The 22,430-nt window shown below is 39.1% G+C and overlaps 1 protein-coding gene across 18 annotated transcripts in view; it reads right to left on the bottom strand.

Annotated features, from left to right (window-relative positions):
• The window catches only part of PDE4D (phosphodiesterase 4D), a 1,449,034-nt gene that overhangs the window by 210,740 nt on the left and 1,215,864 nt on the right, over nucleotides 1-22,430 (bottom strand). For all 18 annotated transcript variants that reach the window (XM_067730739.1, XM_067730741.1, XM_067730740.1 and 15 more), the window contains one exon: nucleotides 13,183-13,374. In XM_067730739.1, coding sequence (XP_067586840.1) covers nucleotides 13,183-13,374 — 192 coding nt within the window. The remainder of the gene's footprint in view (nucleotides 1-13,182; nucleotides 13,375-22,430) is intronic.

A 22,430-nucleotide genomic window follows, 5' to 3' on the forward strand; every position in this document is an offset into this window, starting at 1 on the left:
AATTAAGAGAAAGTCACCTGGGGTAGTGGCTATCATCTTGACCAGTGCAGCTCTTGAGCAATCTTTACAAAACTTCAGTTTTAAGTTTGCCAAGGGAAGACAATGTTTTATATAACTGAAAAAAACAAAAATCTACTCTAAGCTTGGGGGCAGAAGAGCATTGATATATTAACGTAACAAAAATACTTGATTGTTTGGCAAAGACCCTAAGTGGAAAGATTTGCCCAAATGGCCATCAAGATTCTCCACCCCTGAAAGGGAAATAAAGATTTTAGTTTAATTGCTTTGCTTATTATACTCTCACCTAGAGGCTACTGTGCCGGCCAGCAAATGCCAAAAAGTATGGTCTAGCAGCAGCTGCTGATCGAAATCAGTATGTTCAGGGTCAAGATACCTGGATTCTAATTCATGGCGTGCATGTGTGTGCATATGCAAGACACATTTTTGAGCAGAATTTTGTATTTCTGAAACTGAGTTAATATTTTCCATTGTTTCCTTACATGATTGTTTTGAGGATCAAGTATTAAACTTCAGAGGAGAATTCTATGTCAGCTATAAAGATTATACAGACTTCAGGCAATTTTAAGAATATATTCCTTTCTATATACATCACTTCCCAAAGAGTGTACCGAAACTTAGAGCCACAAAGGGCAAAACATGGTGGACCTTGTAAATATCCTGAACTTAAACTGATGTCTTCGAGGTTTGTTCATGAACCTTTAAGACATCCTTTCACCACTTTCAAAGTGCTTTGGTGTTTGGAGTGCTGGGTTATAGATAAGCTGTCTGTCTGGGAAACATCAGGTTCCTTTCCCGGATAAATATAGTACAAGATGGGCTACCTTTAAACAAATGTAAAACAAACAAACAAACAAACAAAAAACACCAAGAAATAGTGAAACATGTAGGAAATTTTATCTAATCTCTATAGTAGGTGGGAGAAATGAATGGAAACTCAATGTATTGAAGATAAATAATGAGCATGAAAAGACATAAAACAAAAGTGTGCTGTCAACACATGGAATTAACTCCATGATTTGATGCAAAAGAGTTCTTTTTACCAACTGCCTTCTTTTTTAGCTTCTGTAAAAATGTACTCATAATTGAAAATAACAGTGATTGAATGAAAGTTTTATTGCACTTTTTTAAAGATCACCACAGGAACCTTTAGATAACACATAAATCATAATGCTTGTTTTCTGATTTTCCTGGCAAAAAAACCAAAAATCAAACAAAGGAACAAAAAATAACCAGCCAAACAAACAAAACTGGCCCTGGTGGATAGAACAAATTCAGTCTGGAGTTCTCTAAGTCCCAAAGGAGGAATCGATGTTGAGACACGGAAACATGAGATCTGCATGCGGCCCTGTTCTCCCTGGAAAGAAAACTAGGAGCTAAAAGGGCTTGGTCTTGGGATCATTCATAACACTTACTAGCAGGCAACATCATGCACTGAACTGCTTAAATGATTTTCTGTCACAGTGTTGACTCCCACATTTGCAGAGATGTAAACAGATGTCCTTTCTTTTTCTGCTTTTTTCAAAATTAATTTTTATTGGAGTATAGTTGGTTTACAATGTTGTGTTAGTTTCTGCTGTACAGCAAAGTGAATCAGTTATATGTATACATATATCCCCTCTTTTTTTTAGATTTCCTTCCCATTTAGGTCACCAAAGAGCATTGAGTAGAGTTCCCTGTGCTATACAGTAGGTTCTCATTAGTTATCTATTTTATACGTAGTAGTGTATATATGTCAATCCCAATCTCCCAATTCATCCCACCCCCTCGGTACCTATAAGTTTGTTGTCTACATCTGTGTCTCTATTTCTGCTTTGCAAATAAGTTTATCTGTACCATTTTTCTGTATTCCACATATAAGCGATATTATACGATATTTATTTTTCTCTTTCTGACTTACTTCACTCTGTATGACAGTCTCTAGGTCTATCCACGTCTCTGCAAATGGCACTATTTTCTTCCTTTTTATGGCTGAGTAACATTCCATTGCATATATGTACCACATCTTCTTTATCTATTCCTCTGTTGATGGACATCTAGGTTGCTTCCATGTCTTGGCTATTGTAAATACTGCTGCAATGAACATTGGGGTGCATGTCTCTTTTTGAATTATGGTTTTCTCCAGGTATAAGCCTAGGAGTGGGATTGCTGGATCATATGGTAGTTCTATTTTTAGTTTTTTGAGGAACCTCCATACTGTTCTCCATAGTGGTTGTATCAATTTACATTCCGACCAACAGAGTAGGAGGGTTCCTTTTTCTCCAAACCCTCTCTAGCATTTATTGTTTGTAGATTTTTTGATGATGGCCATTCTGACTGGTGTGAGGTGATATCTCCTTGTAGTTTTGATTTGCATTTCTCCAATAATTAGTGATGTTGAGCATCTTTTCATGTGTTTATTGGCCATCCGTATGTCTTCTTTGGAGAAATGTCTATTTAGATGTTCCCCCCATTTTTTGATTGGCTTATTTGGTTTTATTTGAAAATACTTAGGAATAAACCTACCTAAGGAGGCAAAAACCTGTACTCAGAAAACTATAAGATACTGATGAAAGAAATCAAAGACAACACAGATGGAGAGATATACCATGTTCTTGGATTGGAAGAATCAATATTGTGAAAATGACTATATTCCCAAAGCAATCTACAGATTCAATGCAATCCCTATCAAATTACCAATGGCATTTTTCACAGAATGAGAACAAAATTTTTTACAATTTGTATGGAAACACAAAAGACCCTGAATAGCCAAAGCAATCGTGAGAAAGAAAAACGGAGCTGGAGGAATCACGTTCTCTGATTTCTGACTATACTACAAAGCTACAGTAATCAGGACAGTATGGGACTGGCACAAAAACAGAAATATAGATCAAAGGAACAGGATAGAAAGCCCAGAGATAAACCCACACACCTATGGTCACCTAATCTATGACAAAGGAGGCAAGGATATCCAATGGAGGAAAGACAGCCCCTTCAACAAGTGGTGCTGGGAAAACTGGACAGCTACATGTAAAAGAATGAAATTACAACACTCCTTAACACCATACACAAAAATAAACTCAAAATGGATCAAAGACCTAAATGTAAGGCTGGGCACTATAAAACTCTTAGAGGAAAATAGAGGCAGAACACTCTTTGACATACATTGCAGCAAGATCTTTTTTGATCCACCACCCAGGGTAATGAAAATTAAAACAAAAATAAACAAATGGGATCTAATTAAACTTAAAAGCTTTTGCATGGCAAAGGAAACCATAAACAAAACAAAAAGACAACCCTCAGAATGGGAGAAAATGTTTGCAAATGAAGCTACCGACAAGGGATTAATCTCCAAAATATACAAACAGTTCATGCAGCTCTTTTTCTGCTTTTAACTCTTCTACTTCCATTGACAGGTTGTAGGAGTTAAGGTCTTACATATGTCTAGACATAACTATCCAGTAGTCAATGACAACAAATTCTTCTTCATCCAAGATTAAGAAAACCCTGAAGTCTCAAGACAATGAATGGGAAGCTGACACAAAGCTTGAGAGAAACCGCAATAGGTGGATGGAATAATTGGGGATATTTCTTCAGTGAATCTCACCTCAACCATGCCACAAAGTGCCAGGAATCTGATAGCAAAGCCCAGTGTTCGATATTCTTGACTTGCCTTTTTCTGAAGAAAAACCACAGGCATGGTTGAAGGCTTTCTTCATATTTGTAAATAGCATATCTTTAAATTTTCATCTTACAGGGATTTAGTGAGGATGATTTACTAACAATCCCTGGTATATCTTATCTCAAGAAGCACATCACATAAATGTTCCAGTAGTGTGATTATTTTTCCTTATATGGCTCATACAACTGTACAGGAGACACTGAGAAAAATTCACTAAGGATCTAAGAATGTCAAACAAAATCAATAGCTAAAGTGATTGATGTATTAGTGGAAACAGGGATTTACATAGGAATATCAATATTGACTGGGTAAATGTCCTTTTCTATCTGGGTAAGTATCTAGAATTTTTTTTAAATGACAGGAATGCATCATCCAAACAAAATTTTTGTCTTGTTTCCATGGGTCTATGGTGTCTTCAAATGATACCCAGACATGAAGTAGGTACTGTCAATATTTGCTGAGTGAAAGCATGACACTCTCATTCAAAAATGCAGCCAATCAATATACTTATTTAAAATGTGGTAGAAGACACAGATTACCTCCATTGGAAATCAGCTTTCTCCTTTCTCCTGACCTGTCACCATTCGCTCCATTCCCACCACCTACTACCAAGATTTAAAGTTCAGAAAATTTTCATTTTATAACACTAGAGCATGGTTTTGACTTTAGTCTCCTTTAGTACATGGAGGAAAGAGCATTGGGATTAAAAAAAGCAAGTGAGAGTCCCCAGGCACGGTATCTATAACTGACAGAACTAGATCCTCTTGTGTAATGGCCATTTGTCCATTACAAGAAGCAGGAAAAGCTCATAATTTTCAACTTGGTTCATTCATCTAGGGTCACACTGCACTGAGAGCACTATGCAGGTTACTGTGCTTTTTTCATTGAAGACGGTTTTCAAATGTTCCTAATTTTAGTTGCATAGTTAATTTTATTCATACTTTGCTCTTAGAGATGATGTTCATTGTATACACTGCATAATAAGCCAGCTCTTCCTTGACCAAGGTTGATATGAGTTTGCTCTCTAGCAGGGATTTGATCTCACAAAATTATGGAGTAATCACTTTTATTATTAAGCTACCATTCTCCCACATTTTTTAAAAAAGCAGATGTTACCCTGTGTAAAGTATTAAGTCTGAGGTAAAAGCATAACTGCATAGTCAATCATTTACAAGTTTAAATAGTTTACCTTCACAGTGCCTTTTTTTCTAAAGTTACGGGAGTTGAGAAACACTCAGGTGACTATTTTTCTGTTTTTTTTTCTTTTTTCACAATTAAAACTAGAGTCCAAACACTGAGGAGCATACTGGGTATGAAGGAAATTCAGAAAAGGAAATTGGATGCTAAATATTAGGGCAAACTCTCCTAAAGACGTAATAGCATTTTAGTAACCTTAGCATGAAAATAATGAGTTACTGGTAAGTTTTGTCAATCTCAATTTCTTTTTCCCTCTGCCTTAAGAACTTTTCATAACTAATATTTATCTCTTCATGTCCCCTAAGACCTCAGGATATATCACTTTGGCAGTGATAAGCAAGGGATATTAGAACACATAATTAATTTGTTGTTTTAAAAGACTGGAGCATAGCACAATGATACTAAACAAATGCTGTGGTAATGCATTAAAATCCACTATTTTTACCTTGTGTCATTAACAAACATGCTCATTCAAAATGTCAGAACATTAGAGCTTCCTTTTTATGATTTTTTAAGTATGAGATTAGAAATATAAAATGTGTATTCAGCTGCTATTTTTAATTCCTTAATTCAAAAATTGAATAAGCATGTTTACCTAATTTATAAGTATTTTTTTAACCATTTATGGCCCTCCTGTTTTTTGAGCTAGAAATAAAACAGCCCCAGGGACTGAACAGAGAAGTGGAATTTTTAAAACAACAGAAAGATGAGAAAAGGTAGCACAACTAGTAGTAGTACTGTAATAGCCAATGACCTTAGAATATTCTGTCAATAGACTTCTTGGGATTTAATGGCTAGTGTAAGTTTAGTGTCTGTATCAATACTTAATAATAATAATAATAATAGTAGTAGTAGTAACTTGCCAACCCTCAAGGAGTGGAAGAAAAATCCTAGTTTATCTGGCTCACTACCAAAATGATATCACTCTTGATAATAATGAATTATTTGTCTACCTGGGGTCCTAACAGAATTAAGGATAGGATAAATTCTCAATTCTAGAGCTCATCCGGAAGTTCATGGCTTTCAAAATCTGCTGAATTTTTTCTTTCTCTTAACAAAATTTCTCTTCACACAAAGATTTGATTTAGCTCCAATCCTAAGGACACAAATAAACACCCTAATCCAGAGGTTCTCAAACTTCTTCAATTCATGATACTCTTAGCACCTCAGTAGTTTTTTACAGCACCTCACTGGCCAAAAGAAATAACTACCAGTGGCAATTCTTAATAATTTAGTTCAAACGATTTAATAAGGTTTTGCCTCCACAACTGAGCACTCGTTGAGTCCTGCACAACTTCTCACTCCGGAATGAGCCTGGATGTTCTGCCTCCCTCACTTCCTGGTCCACGCTGATTTTTGTGCATTGCTTGCTTCTTATCACAGCAATTGTCAATAACCCAGTTTTGCAAAGATATGATGTCATGGAAAGAAAAGGAATGATCTAAAGTTGAAACTGGGAACTATTTCAAGCTATTAGTTCTCCAGGTGACTGACAGATGTTTCTGCGTTTAAATTTTCCCTGAAAATTTAAAATACCTCTGGAACCCGTGTGAGTTCCCTGTGGTGGTCCAGGGTACCTCAGCACATGTCCTGGCCCTAGTTTCATTACTCTTAAACCATTGAGTGAGGGGTGAGGACACTCCCTCAGTTGGGAAAACTCAGGAATTGAGGAAGGAATTATTTGACCACAGCACCTTTCTGTGTTTACATGATGGTAGAGGACTTTCAAATGGCAGATCAAGGTTAGAAAAGAGACAGATGCTCATCAGTGCTAATAAGATCTAAAAATATAGTTAGGTGGGGTTACAGACTTTTCATGTAGATCCAGTGAGGACTAGAACCTTTGTGGTGCAACATTTCTTTTTATTTTTATTTTCAGAGATGCCTTAGTAAGACTAATGAAGAATAATGTAACCTGCAATAGAATTGATGAATAGGTATATAAGCAATCATTCTTCCTTTTTCAAACTCAGGACTAGAGGCAATACCACCTTCTACCCCATAGTCATAGGAAGAGGCCAGGAACAGCTACAACCGAAAACTCACAAAGGCTCAAGAGGTGGTGAGGGACTTCCTAACTGCTAAAGAAAGGGTAGAAATTTGAGTTGGGGATGGGGGATAGTGTCTCCTAGCTGAAAGAATGCCCACATGGGGCACCCCAAAGCCTTGATAAATGAGGTCCTATCCTTCTGTATGGTGACGGGGACTAATTAGCTAGACTGCCAAGTGCGCCCCAGTTTTCTATGGTACATTGGGTCCGCTCACTTCCTCTTCATTGCCCCTTCCACGCCCTCCCCCGTATGTATCAGTATGTAGATATGAGTAAAGAGCAACTTGGATCATCTTTGGATTCTCTGTGTTAGTGTTTATTCAGCAGAAGACGGAGACTAGAGGTCCATTATCCAGATGAATTGAAACGTGTTTTCAACTGATGTGGTTTGACAGGCAGTTTGTATTCAATAAACTCATAGTTTTATGATTAAATTCTATTTGTTTTGTTACTGATAATTCTCCTGTTAATTTTTCCAGGGACTTGTATCTATGTATTTGTAAATACAAATAACATATCATTGAATGAAGTGCAGCAACAGAAGTAACTGTTATCCAGAAGTTAAAGTAGTTTTAAATGCATTCTGAAGAATTTAAGAGGGAAAAAAACCTGCACATATTTAATGTAATTATCCATCTATTCTGTAATTTTCTTCATGTTTCTTCATGACAGCACTTGGGCAACCTTCTGTTATCTAGTTGTTTCTATTCTTATAAAATAATTTTTTACTCTTAATGATAGTTTTTTTTAAAAAAATACTAATTCTTTTTTATAAATTTATTTATTTATTTTTGGCTGTGTTGGGTCTTCGTTTCTGTGTGAGGGCTTTCTCTAGTTGCGGTGAGCGGGGGCTACTCTTCATCGTGGTGCGCGGGCCTCTCACTGTCGCGGCCTCTCTTGCTGCGGAGCACAGGCTCCAGACACGCAGGCTCAGTGGTTGTGGCTCACGGGCCCAGTGGCATGTGGGATCTTCCCAGACCAGGGCTCGAACCCGTGTCCCCTGCATTGGCAGGCAGATTCTCAACCACTGCACCACCAGGGAAGCCCTTAATGATAGTTTAAGTTTACTTTTCATGTATTTATTTCTTTACTGTACTCAAGCTAATCATTAAAATTATTTCTATTTCTTATTATTCTTAAGAATTAAGTTGCTTCTCGGGATTACATTTAACAAACTATGTAACAGTCTTCTGAGCAGAGGCTGCCAGGAACTTCTCTTCTGCCTTGTACAAGCTAATTTTTTTAGATGCTGAGTTTAGCCTAGTTCTATAGACTTGAGTCAGTTGCATATTTTCCAAGAGTCAGTTGCATATTTTCTTTATTACTTCTCTGACCAATGTGAGCTTGTATCTTCTTTTATTCTTAAACTATAAATGGAAACTAAATTTTCATAATGCCAAGTCATTCATTTGATCAACTGGATTTGGTGAACAGGTACTTCTGCTTCTCAGCAGTTTTGCCACAATATTTCACAGCACTTTATGGCATTTGCAAATAATGTTCTCGTAGAAATGATCGAAATGTGTGTTGTGTTTTTCAAGAAGTTTAAGCTCTCAGGCCCTTGGGTCTCTCATCTGTAAAACAGCGTAATAATATCCCTCTGCATAGGACTGTGGAAAGTATCAAATGAGATTACAGATGTGAAGTACTTAGAAGAATGAAGAGTCATGTACACATGCAACGTATGCTGTGATTATTATTACTACCATTATTAATCTTATTTTCTTCTTGTGCCTCAGCTATTTAATCAGTATCTATTTATAGAAGATAAGATAATGCCATCCTGTCTTATAGGAGGTAATTATCTTCCTTCTCTCTTTACCAACAAATTAAACAATTATATTTCAACTTAAAGAGCATTTAATGGTTTTCCAAAACACTTCATTCAAATAGATAATCACAAACTTTCATTGCTACTGTTTGTATTTGAAATTTCTAAGGGATTTTCTCAATAGGAAAACTTAACTAGAACAGTTAAGTATAAAATCATCAAAAGTGATTAAAATATATAATAATGTCATTCTCTATAAAGCGCAGTTGAATTAAAGACACCGAACAATCTTCCCAGCATTATCATGAACTAGGTAAGAAAATGGAGGTTTACATTTGGCCACATGAAGAGAAAGGATAACACTTTATCTGTAGATGGAATGTATAGTATCAGATTGAAGACTGAAATGGTAGTTATTTATTCTATTCACCTTGCTTCTCATAGAAACATCTCCATAGTAGAAAGAATGCTTTTCAGGAGTCAGTTACTGTCAAAGGAAAACCGTATAGCTGCAATATAAATACCCAGGGGGAATGAGAAAGCTGAACATGTCAAGACATTATTTTTCAACAAAATATAGAGTTGCATCACGGTCTAATTAGATTTGTCACTCTTATGTGAGTCCAATCAGATAAAGGAACTCTTGAATAGGTAGAGGGAAAACTGAGGTCATCCTCGTAAGTTTACTTTGGAAAGAAAAGCACTATTTAGCTGTTAAATATTGTAGCCTTTTCATAAAATGCACGGATACACACTGGTATCCAAAAATCAATTTGCTATAATTTTAGAAAATACCAATAGAATACATAACTATGTAAAACAGAGTCTACTAAGTCACTGTGAGTTTGTCCCTGGCCTCTATCAAAAGCCCAGTTATTTCACATTTGATGAAGCTGGAGGAGATGACTTTCAACCTGGTCGTTCATCCATTCAACATTATATATAATTATCTATAGGGCTTTTCAGCATTTTTCTTTTCTACTCACCCCTATTCTGTTCTCTTTTTATAATTGCAGTGTGGCTCTATTAAGCTTTTTCCCCGTTCTCAAGCTGCCCCATCACTCTTTCCTTTAATCATCGATGGCTATACTTTCTTTTTTTTTTTTTTTTTTTTGCTTTAATTGAAGTGTAGTTGATTTACAATGCTGTGCCAATGTCTTCTGTACACCAGAGTGACTCAGTTATCCACATATATATGTTCTTTTTTTATATACTTTCTACTTGCACGAAAAAGTAGAGATCAGAAGCCATCAATTCTCTAAACATTTCAGCCATCCATCTCCAAATTTATAGCTCCCCCTTTCACTTCTTTTTCTCATTGTTATAAAGAATGCAGTACTTGTCTCTACTACTTTTTCAAGGTTAGTCCCTTTACTTAGGCTCGTGATCATATGTTCATCAGCAGCTACAACTCCATACTTAACCTCTGCGTCCCTCAGCTTAAGTGTTCTGAATTCAAAAAAAATTTCCCTTGAACCTAATTCTCCCTCAAGCAGCTTTAGTTTTTCTTTTCCTCTTTAACTTACTAAACTTTTAAAGAGATGGTTGCACTTGCTGCTATCTCTACTTTCAATTCACTCCTTCACTAATTCTTCTATTACCCCACTAAGATGCTTCTCCCACTGTTCATCCCAAATCGAGTCATTACAGAAGGGAATTGGTTCTTCTAGTTTCCCCTCACCCTCTGCACTGTTGTTTCTGCTCTCTGTCCTTGTCCTTTAATTGTTGTCTTGTTTCTCCTAGAGTTCTGGCCTCAACGTGTAAAAGCCAAATTCGTAATGTCATTATGTTGTCCACTCTATCCTGTGTTCCCATGTCAACATCACCATTCATTTACTTGTTCGGGGTCAAAACGTCAACATTCTCTCTGATTCTCCTTGCCCACTGGCTATCTCCCAACATGCACACGCGTGCGCACGCGCGCGCGCGCACACACACGCACCATTCTGTAAGCCTATTGCTTCTTGCATCTGGACTAACCTCATCCTACCCCCACTCCCTTGACCTGGGCCTCCATCATATTCAGCCTGCTTTGCTTCTATGAATTTCAACATGATCTATTTCCCTGTAATCGCTTCATTCTATACAATCATTCAACAACAGAGTAATCAGAAGCAATAAAAACAAGAATGCGATCACGTGATCCCAGCTAAAAACCTGTGGCTCTGAGGTCCCATACGCTGTATTCCGACCTTCTTTTTCTCCTGCCACATTTCCCTACTCACACCAACCAGTCATTCCTTAACTGAGCCATGACTTCCCTTGCCCCACATTATCTAAATGTTGCCCCCTTCACCTGACTATCCCTGGCTGGCAAACTCTCCTTCTCTTCTCCTTTTCTCTCATAAATGCCTCAAGGATGGCGCTCACCAGATTTTATTCCAAAGGTCTAAAAGGTCAGCCCTTTTGCCCTGCCTCTCCCCCTACCCCCATGCAGACGGGGAGCTTTAAACACACCATAGCTTTTCAGTACGTATTTTTATTACATGTGAATGAATGAACAAATGTCTTAATTTTCAAACCTAAGAAAATGGGATAAAAATAACATAGAAATAAAACCAATGGGAAAAAGAAGTTGTTTTGTAGTGAAGGAGGGTGGACGCCATCAATACAATGAATTCATGCTGAATATGTACTAATTAGTGAGTGTGAAGGAACAGTTGAACGGGAAAGTCTAAATTTCCAGAAGGCAATTAGGGGCTATGGATCTGGAGCTCAACTGAGGTTGCAGGGCCAGAGATACTGAGCAGTAAGTCATCTGATGAAGGCTGATAGTCGAACATACATACAAAAGAGTTTTCTAAAGCAGAGCCCAGAGGGTCGGGCTATACTTTGGGGAAATATGTTAAGGGGTGATAAGAGAAGCTGGTGAAGAAGAGGTCTGCAAGCAGTAGGGAAGAGAGCACACAACAGTGATGGCAGCTAGGAGATGAAATGCACCTTGTATTTCCTTTAATAACTGGCACCATGCCTTCTGCTTTATGGGTGGCCAATAAACATTACTTGAATTCATGGATTTTCAGAGGTCAGTATGATTTGAAGATAGATTTCAGAATATTAAGGCAACAACAACATATAAGGAAATATAGAGAACAGATGTAGATCTTGGGGTGGGCTTGGAAGGATGGGCAGAGATATGATTATGCAGAAGTTTTATTACCAAAAACAACAGATAAAAAAGGAGGGTAGATTGGATAGTTTTTGAAAGATGGTGGAGACCTGTGCATGTGATGAGATGCTTTTGCCTGTAGACCACAAGGACAGAAATTAGGACTTACATACTGTCTTTTTCACTAATTATTTGATCTAAAACGTGTCATTTCATAAGATTATTAGTTATCTGAGACAAGAACTCTGTCTTACAGTTTTCTTCTCTCTCCTGCAGTTCTCAAAGACAGTTACACAATGTGAATTTCATAATTCAGAATTTGAATCAAAGTGATTGTACTTTAGCTGCTCATTCCTAGGGAGAAGACAATGTTGTCATTTTACAACCATTAATAAATGGCAACTAAGAGCCATAGGTTGGGAAGTGAGCAAAGCATAAGTCCATTTCTAGAATCCCACAGAGACCTATTAAGATACCTTGATGGTCTGTTAGAAAACCAAGAATAACAGTAGACCCTCGGGAACCCCATACAGCTCCTCTAAGATGTACTACAACCTGTGCTGAGTTTTTGAGATGGTGTCATGAGGAGATGGTGATGTTATCAGACAGTTGCCTAGATGCAGAGGAGGAAAGTAGACACTAACTCTACACAGAGGCAGAGTGACCACCAACGACAGTGCAGGTATTGAGTGAGAGTTAGACCCTATTTAGAAGCCTCCAGAAACTAGGAAACTAATGAACACTACAGTAAGCACAAGAAAATGAGCTAATGATGGTGTATGATCTGCGAATCTGCTTATCAGTTTTAATTACTTTCCAAGCTGTGGCATGTCTAAAATGATATTCAAGTCTGTCTAATGTTTTCTGTACTTGCCTCCCGTGATTACTATTCCCAAAATGGTTTAATTTAGGCAAACCTTCACAAAGATTTCAAATGAACTGGCAAACCAGGGCTAACATCTGCACAGTACGTCAATGGAGATATATTCAAAGGGCTCTATGTGCTAATATCACAGGGACTTGCAAACTGAGTTTAAAGCCTGTCAAAATATTCGAAAATATTCACATGGTTGGGTAGCTAAACTCAGGTCTTACATGAATATAAGCTAAAGTTTTAAGTGTAAATGTCTCCATTGCAAATTTAATTCTCTCTTTTCCCAGACAATGTATTCTCTGGGAAAATAAATGTTTCTTTTCAAGAGTGACAGATTCAATCTACCATTTATCTTCAACTTGTATAATTTTAGCCACCATCCTTTTTAAATTAGAGAATGATGCAGTTGAACAAATATCATTGGTTTTATCAACTCTAGAGGGAAATTTACTTGATTTTTCTCTAAGCACGCCCTCTTCTCTTTGCTCCCCCTCACACTTACATGTCACTGGCAATGGAGGAGTTCCGGGACATAGACTTTGGCGAGAGGTCATAATCGCTGTCGGATCGATACAGAAAGGACTCCCGGCGTTGACTGTGGACAAAGTTTGCTTGGAGAATTAGCCCAGATCCCGGGCTGGTCATGGGATCCAAGGGACTCCGTCCAGAAGATGTGCCATTGTCCACATCGAAGCTGTCAATTAAGGAGAAAGAATGACATTGCTGTGAATTGCATGTTGATAGTTTAGTAAAGGGAGACTTCAGTTTAGGAACTGACAATAGGAAAACTTACAGCTGATTCCTGCTGTCAAAAAAAATGGTAATACCAAAATACACAAAAGAAAAAAAAAACACTGACTTTATATACTTGTCTTCCTACACCTTTGAGTACCTTGTTCACTGACCAAATACAAAATATATAGGTCTCTCTGAACTCAATTTCAGTTTACAAGGAGCCATTCTGCAAAGACTAGCTCTCCTAAGTACAGAATTCCTTTTACACAGTAATTCACTAAATATTTGGGTTCAGTTCAACAAGTGCCCATTACATGCCTAATATCCTTGATTCCCCAAACCTGGGCTTCTCGACTCCCACCTACACCTACCCAATCACTAATTTCTATTGTGGCCACTTCCCTCCATCCCCACTGCCAGTATACTAAGTTCAGGATTCTGTCAACTGTCACCTACATTATTATAAGAGCCTTTAAATTAGTCTCTTGAATCCATTTTCCACCTTGTATGATTCTTCTTAAAATCTAAACCTGACTGTGTTATTCATCAGTTCAAAACCTTACAGTGGCTCACTGTTGTCCTCAAGATAAAGTTCACATTTCTTGGCTGAACTGACAGAGTCTTAAGCATCTGTTCTCAAAGACAACGAATGCTTTTCATGTTTCATGAATCACCTATGAATCTATGACCAAAGTAGAACATTGACTCCAAATCAATCCGTCTAGTAAAAAAAAAAAGGGAAAACTCATAATCTAGCTTAGCCAGTCATAAACATGTTTTTCAATTTAAAATTTTCTTAGAATTTTGTCACTTTACAGATATATTCATTTGGTCCTTACAGGACATTGAGAGATTATCTACTTGAGCAGATTCATTTTACAGACAAGGATACCAGCTCCTAGAAAGGTTAATTGACCAAAGTTACTGAACTAACTGGATTTAATTATCTACTATTCCTGAAGTTCTCCCAGCTGTAATGCATAATCCTGTAAACCAGCAACTATGACACCCAAACAGGGACATCTGTTTCTTGCGGACAGATACTTCATGCATCTGGGACTTTAACAATCCTGAGAAAGGCCAAAGGGAAGGGACCTCTAATCATTAAAGAGACTTATTCAGGATCTCTGGCAGGCTCTACTTGGATATGCTTAACTCAATAAGCATTTATTAAGTACCTACCATAAGCACATTGAGGTACAAAAATAAAGGAGATGAGATTAATCCAAGCTGGGATATCTGAGAAATCTTCATGGAAAAGTAGTATTTAAAGAGGGCTTTTGAAGGCATTCAGTATACAGTTGAAAGACATAAAAGACCTCTGCATAGGGAGAGGATAGGGGTGATTTCTGCTCTAAGGAGATAGTGATGGCCACTCTTCAGCATGAAGAGGTCTTAATGTGAACACATAAAAAATGTTTATGTTGATTCCCCTCCAATATCAAAATGTTGTTACTGTTTTAAAAAATAAAATATGGTATCCTTTTCATGTTATGCAGAAACAGAAATATAGGAGATACAGGAGTACGATTTTTGGCTTAGTTTTTCTCAGTTCAATTGAGGAAATACCAATATTACCCCCAAATCAGAAATTTGCACTTTTTTATTATTGCAATCTTTCCAATTAAATTAAGCAAGTCTTGACTTAACAAAAAAAATTCTCCACTATCAGTTTTGGAACAAATACTGATAAGTATCTTAAAATATTTAACAGTTTTTGCGGTAGTATTACCTATTAAAACCAAACAGTTATTAGTAGGTCATAAAGTGCTTGATATGGGAGTATATGGGCTTTGATACTTTTCTTTGCAGGTTGTAATATAACAAGTTGGCCATTGGATGGAGATCACTTTCTTGAGGAAAATCTACTGTAAATAAAGGCCAAAACTATCTATTTCTTAAAGACTCATGAAAACGACCTCTTAAATATTATCCAAAAAATAAAACCTCAAAATTTATAGGAAGTGATTACCAAATATTGATGAAAATATATTAGCCTAAGAAATATTAGTATTAGCTTTACAAACAGATTGAGAATGATCTAAAAAATGGTCACTGATCTGTTATTAGACATTTATGCTTACTTAAAAAAATGAGCTCTTTTGTTCAAATATTAGAACTAAGGATCTTTTCTTGGGAGAGATTAGGTTGGGAACACTTCAAGGCAGTACTTCATTCGGTGGATAGTATATTAACTGAGACTTTATTTAGCCTGAAAATATGGATGGCTTCAAATAAGCTGTTCATTTTTGAAACGTAACTTTATAAACAGTCAATGTCATGGTATTATTAACAAGACAAGAAGGTGATGAGGGGTAACCCTAACCTTAGACGTTGGGACCAAAGAGATCAGTTGTGAATTTGCCAAAAACACTCTTTGGCAAACACTTTGATATAATGAATCCTCTTTTGACTCACTGCCAATTAGATGAAGCCCAAGTATAAGATTAGCAGAAGTTTAGGAAAGGAAGTATAGATTTGGGGAGAGTAAGAATGTCTGAGACTAATAATGATGGTGAGAATAATAATCATAATGATGATAATAATGATAATAAAGCATTTGAAACACTCTCCAAGCGCTAGGAATTGTGCTGTGTGCTTTATGTACATTATCTCATTGAATCCCCACAATAACCCTTTGAAGTAGCCACTATATTTTCCATTTGACCAATGAGGAATCTGAGTCATAAAGAAGTGGCTCTATGTTAAGTCACATGTTCAAGGCCATACAGTTTGTCAGTGGGTTTTAAACTCAACCCACTGATTCCAGAGCCTGGGAGAATGGCCCCTGTGTTTCTCTCTCTATTGCAAAGCCTCCTCTTATTCATTATAAAAATAGAGAAACATCTCTTAGCTTCCTCACCAGGATAGAACTTCAAATGTTAACATTCTGAACAACTTATGGATCACGTTTGCCAAGGCTAATTCTGGGCCTTGGTCTTTATATGACCCCCAATTTTGGAATTTTCCAAATCCTCTGTTTTTTCAGTTTTGAATACAACAGTAAGGTGCAAAACAGTCTCTGCTGAAACCTTTTGGGTGGGTTTCGTTACAGAGTTTTAGAGTTCATTTGGAATAAGGAGGGATGGTGAGTCTGCAGAAGGTCTTAGCAAATGAAACTAAGCGAGATGCTCCATTGTCCCACATGTTTGCTGTCCTTAATGCAGTTCAATGATGTATATGTTCCCTGACAGAGTTGGCTTTTACCAAGAAGTCATTAGTGGAGAAGCAGCAACGCAGCTGTGCATGGTCCCCAGTGGGGGGCGGTAAAGAGTAATGGCCCTGCCAGCCTGTTGCAATTAGAACTACTGAAGGCTGTGTGCATCTAGCACTACTCAGGACCATTCACTCCACTCAGGACCCTTTAAAAACCAAAGAGAAAACAAGCAAATTGACCAACCAACCAAACTGCTCCCCAGCTCTCTACACTGTTCCAAATCAGTAGAATTACTGGACTACCTGTCGTGATCCACCTTCCATTCAGCCTCTTCCACTGCTCCCACACTTTGTGTCTACTGACCTTGTAATCATCTGTCCGCTTGGGATCATTTCTCAGTTTTTTGGCCTGATGCTACACCCTGCTTCTCTGGTTTACATATTTTGCATCCCTTCTTGCCCATGATGTGGACTCTCTCCTGAGCCGTGGTCCTGCTATCATCCCGGGTGAACAGCTCATCTCATGTCACCTGGCCATCAGGACCTTACACTCAACATTGACCTCCAGTGTGGAGTCTGATGAAGGTGAGACACATGAGGACTCCAGTGGAGCAGCTGCGGGAAGCCCCGATCAACAGAGGTCCCATTATCAAAGCATCTGTGAAGAGCTCCCACGGGGAAGACCCTGGAGAGAACGAGCATCTGCTGAACGCTGGAGGGGACCCTGGAAGGCTCTATTCAAGTCAGGGGCATCTGAGAGCTGCTTCTGTTGCTGTGTATTAACAATGGTGCATTGACAACAGAGATCTTCCCGCTGGGAGATGGGGAGATACCAAAAATATTCCAAAGACATTCACTTGGGAATTAGAAAACGTCTAAATTTCATATCGTGGTTCTGCCACCTTCTAGTTGCATGCTCTTGGGCAGTTACTGTACCGTTCTAAGCTCCCATTCCCTGATAAGAACAATTACAGTATCTAGTTCTAGAGCAATTATAAGGCCCTATATAATATTTGGAAAGCATTTAGCACACTGCCTGGCAGCCAGCACATTCCATATACTTAGCAGCTATTGTTGTTTTTACTATTATTACCCTTTTTCTTTAAGGGGTACTTTCCATCCAGATTTTTCCTGAGCACACTGCCTTGGGAAGAATCTAGAGGGAGGGAACTGAGGGCTGGTCAGCCAAAGCACCAGAATCAACCTTGGCAATCAATGAGGTGACAGGTGCTAGAGCCACATTGCTCTTACGGCTTGAGCTGCTTTCACAACTTAGTTGCTGTCTCCACTCCACTCCATCATTCCAGTGTGATAACATCCGGGGAGAGAGTAGAGACTGTTGATTTTTCTCTAGATATTCCTCACCGAGGAGAAAGAACAATTTCCTGCTAGGAACATGGAAGGCATGGAGATCCCAACAACCTGGGTGGGGTTCCGGTGGAATAGAATGAGCAGGAACAGTCCTTCCGACCTCAGGCCTCCAGCCACTGGGTCTAGCTTGGTACCGGTACTTGAGACACAACTACAGTGCTGTTTACTCTCCTTTACCTGACTCTGCTGTATGTATGGTAGCCCATGCTGTTGGCCGTATGACGGAATCCATTTTGGTGCTTTACCACTCAGGATGAGGGGGATGGTTCGCCCTCAAGCTTAATGAAGTGTAAGCAAGTTGGAAAATTATTTCAAAAATATTTTTTCTCATTTTTTTCACCGGAAGATGGCGTAAGAGTAAGACGTGGAGATCACCTTCCTCCCCACAGATACATCAGCAATACATCTACATGTGGAACAACTCCTACAGAACACCTACTGAAGGCTGGCAGACCTCAGACCTCCCAAAAGGCAAGAAAGTCCCCACGTACCTGGGTAGGGCAAAAGAAGAAAGAAAAAACAGAGACAAAAGGATAGGAACGGATCTGCACCAGCGGGAGGGAGCTGTGAAGGAGGAAAACTGTCCACACACTAGGAAGCCCCTTCGCGGGTGGAGACTATGGGTGGCGGAGGGGGAAAGCTTCGGAGCCGCGGGGGAGAGCACAGCAACAGGGGTGCGGAGGCCAAAGCGGAGAGATTCCCGCACAGAGGATCGGCGCCGACCGGCACTCACCAGGCCGAGAGGCTTGTCTGCTCCCCCGCCGGGGCGGGCAGGGCTGGGAGCTGAGGCTCGGGCTTCGGTCGGAGCGCCGGGAGAGGACTGGGGTTGGTGGCATGAACACTACATGCAGGGAGTTAGTGCACCACGGCTAGCCTGGAGGGAGTCCGGGGAAAAGTCTGGACCTGCCCAAGAGGCAAGAGACTTTTTCTTCCCTCTTTGTTTCCTGGTGCGCGAGGAGAGGGGATTAAGAACGCTGCTTAAAGGAGCTCCAGAGACGGGCGCGAGCCGCGGCTAACAGCGCGGACCCCAGAGACGGGCATGAGACGCTAAGGCTGCTGCTGCCGCCACCAAGAAGCCTATGTGCGAGCACAGGTCACTATCCACACCCACCTTCCGGGGAGCCTGTGCAGCCCGCCACTGCCAGGGTCCCAGGATCCAGGAACAACTTCCCAGGGAGAACTCACGGCGCGCCTCAGGCTGCTGCGTCACGCTGACCTCTGCCGCCGCAGGCCCGCCCCGCACTCCGTGCCCCTCCCTCCCCCCCGGCCTGAGGGAGCCAGAGCCCCCGAATGAGCGGCTCCTTTAACCCCGTCCTGTCTGACCGAAGAACAGACGCCCTCCAGCGACCTACACGCAGAGGCGGGGCCAAATCCAAAGCTGAGCCCCTGGGAGCTGTGAGAACAAAGAAGAGAAAGGGAAATCTCTCCCAGCAGCCTCAGAGGCGGCGGATTAAAGCTCCACAATCAACTTGATGCACCCTGCATCTGTGGAATACATGAATAGACAATGAATCATCCCAAATTGAGGAGGTGGACGTTGAGAGCAAGATTTATGCTGTATAGCTTTGCTTCCACCATTTGTCCTAGGGTTCTATCCGTCCGTTTTTTTTTTTAAATTTTTTTTGCTTTTCTTTTCTTAATAATAATTTTTTATTTTAATAACTTTATTATATTTTACCTTACTTTATTTTATTTTACTTTATCTTCTTTCTTTCCTTTTTTCCTTCCTTCTCTCCTTCCTTCCTTCTTCCCTCCCTCCTTTCTTTCATTCTTTCTTTGTTTCTACTTCTACTAATTCTTTCTTTCTACTTTTTCTCCCTTTTATTCTGAGCCGTGTGGATGAAAGGCTCTTGGTGCTGCAGCCAGGAGTCACTGCTGTGCCTCTGAGGTGGGAGAGCCAACTTCAGGACACTGGTCCACAAGAGACCTCCCAGCTCCACATAATATCAAACGGCAAAAATCTCCCAGAGATCTCCACCTCAACAACAGCACCCAGCTTCACTCAACGACCAGCAAGCTACAGTGCTGGACATCCTATGCCAAACAACTAGCAAGACAGGAACACAACCCTACCCATTAACAGAGAGGCTGCCTAAAATCATAATAAGTCCACAGACACCCCAAAACACACCACGAAACATGGACCTGCCCACCAGAAAGACAAGATCCAGCCTCATCCATTGGAACACAGGCACTAGTCCTCTCCAACAGGAAGCATACACAACCCACTGAACCAACCTTAGCCACTGGGGACACACACCAAAAACAACGGGAACTACGAACCTGCAGCCTGCAAAAAGGAGACCCCAAACACAGTAAGATAAGCAAAATGAGAAGACAGAAAAACACACAGCAGATGAAGGAGCAAGGTAAAAAGCCACCAGACCAAACAAATGAAGAGGAAATAGGCAGTTTACCTGAAAAAGAATTCACAATAATGATAGTAAAGATGATCCAAAATCTTGGAAATAGAATGGACAAAATGCAAGAAACATTTAACAAGGACCTAGAAGAACTAAAGATGGAACAAACAATGATGAACAACACAATAAATGAAATTAAAAATACTCTAGATGTTATCAATAGCAGAATGACTGAGGCAGAAGAACGGATAAGTGACCTGGAAGATAAAATAGTGGAAATAACTACTGCAGAGCAGAATAAAGAAAAAAGAATGAAAAGAACTGAGGACAGTCTCAGAGACCTCTGGGACAACATTAAACGCACCAACATTCGAATTATAGGGGTTCCAGAAGAAGAAGAGAAAAAGAAAGGGACTGAGAAGATATTTGAAGAGATTATAGTTGAAAACTTCCCTAATATGGGAAAGGAAATAGTTAATCAAGTCCAGGAAGCATAGAGAGTCCCATACAGGATAAATCCAAGGAGAAATATGCAAACACACATATTAATCAAACTGTCAAAAATTAAATACAAAGAAAACATATTAAAAGCAGCAAGGGAAAAACAACAAATAACACACAGGGGAATCTCCATAAGGTTAACAGCTGATCTTTCAGCAGAAACTCTGCAAGCCAGAAGGGACTGGCAGCACATATTTAAATGAGGGAGAAAAACCTGCAACCAAGATTACTCTACCCAGCAAGGATCTCATTCAGATTTGATGGAGAAATTAAAACCTTTACAGACAAGCAAAAGCTGAGAGAGTTCAGCACCACCAAACCAGCTTTACAACAACTGCTAAAGGAACTTCTCTAGGCAAGAAACACAAGAGAAGGAAAAGACCTACAATAATGAACCCAAAACAATTAAGAAAATGGGAATAGGAACATACATATCGATAATTACCTTAAATGTAAATGGACTAAATGCTCCCACCAAAAGACACAGATTGGCTGAATGGATACAAAAACAAGACCCATATATTTGCTGTCTACAAGAGACCCACTTCAGACCTAGAGACACATACAGACTGAAAGTAAGGGGATGGAAAAAGATATTTCATGCAAATGGAAATGAAAATAAAGCTGGAGTAGCAATTCCCATATCAGACAAAATAGACTTTAAAATAAAGACTACTAGAACAGACAAAGAAGGACATTACATAATGATCAAGGGATCGATCCAAGAAGAAGATATATCAATTGTAAATATTTATGCACCCAACATAGGAGCACCTCAATACATAAGGCAAATACTGACAGCCGTAAAACGGGAAATCGACAGTAACACATTCATAGTAGGGGGCTTTAACACCCCACTTTCACCAATGGACAGATCACCCAAAATGAAAATAAATAAGGAAACACAAGCTTTAAATGATACATTAAACAAGATGGACTTAATTGATATTTATAGGACATTCCATCCAAAAACAACAGAACACACATTTTTCTCAAGTGCTCATGGAACATTCTCCAGGATAGATCATATCTTCGGTCACAAGTCAAGCCTTGGTAAATTTAAGAAAATTGAAATTGTTTCAAGTATCTTTTCTGACCACAATGCTATGAGACTAGATATCAATTACAGGAAAAGATCTGTAAAAGATACAAACAAATGAAGGATAAACAATACACTACTTAATAACAAAGTGATCACTGAAGAAATCAAACAGGAAATTAAAAAATACCTAGAAACAAATGACAATGGAGACACGATGACCCAAAATCTATGGGATGCAGCAAAAGCAGTTCTAAGAGGGAAGTTTATAGCAATACAATCCTACCTTAAGAAACAGGAAACATCTCGAATAAACAACCTAACCTTGCACCTAAAGCAATTAGAGAGAGAAGAACAAAAAAACCCCCCAAAGTTAGCAGAAGGAAGGAAATCATGAAAATCAGATCAGAAATAAATGAAAAAGAAATGAAGGAAACGATAGCAAAGATCAATGAAACTAAAAGCTGGTTCTTTGAGAAGATAAACAAAATTGATAAACCATTAGCCAGACTCATCAAGAAAAAAAGAGAGAAGACTCAAATCAGTAGAATTAGAAATGAAAAAGGAGAAGTAACAACTGATACT

Source organism: Pseudorca crassidens, chromosome 3 (genome assembly GCF_039906515.1).
Source record: "Pseudorca crassidens isolate mPseCra1 chromosome 3, mPseCra1.hap1, whole genome shotgun sequence".
NCBI classification, from domain to species: Eukaryota; Metazoa; Chordata; class Mammalia; order Artiodactyla; family Delphinidae; genus Pseudorca; species Pseudorca crassidens.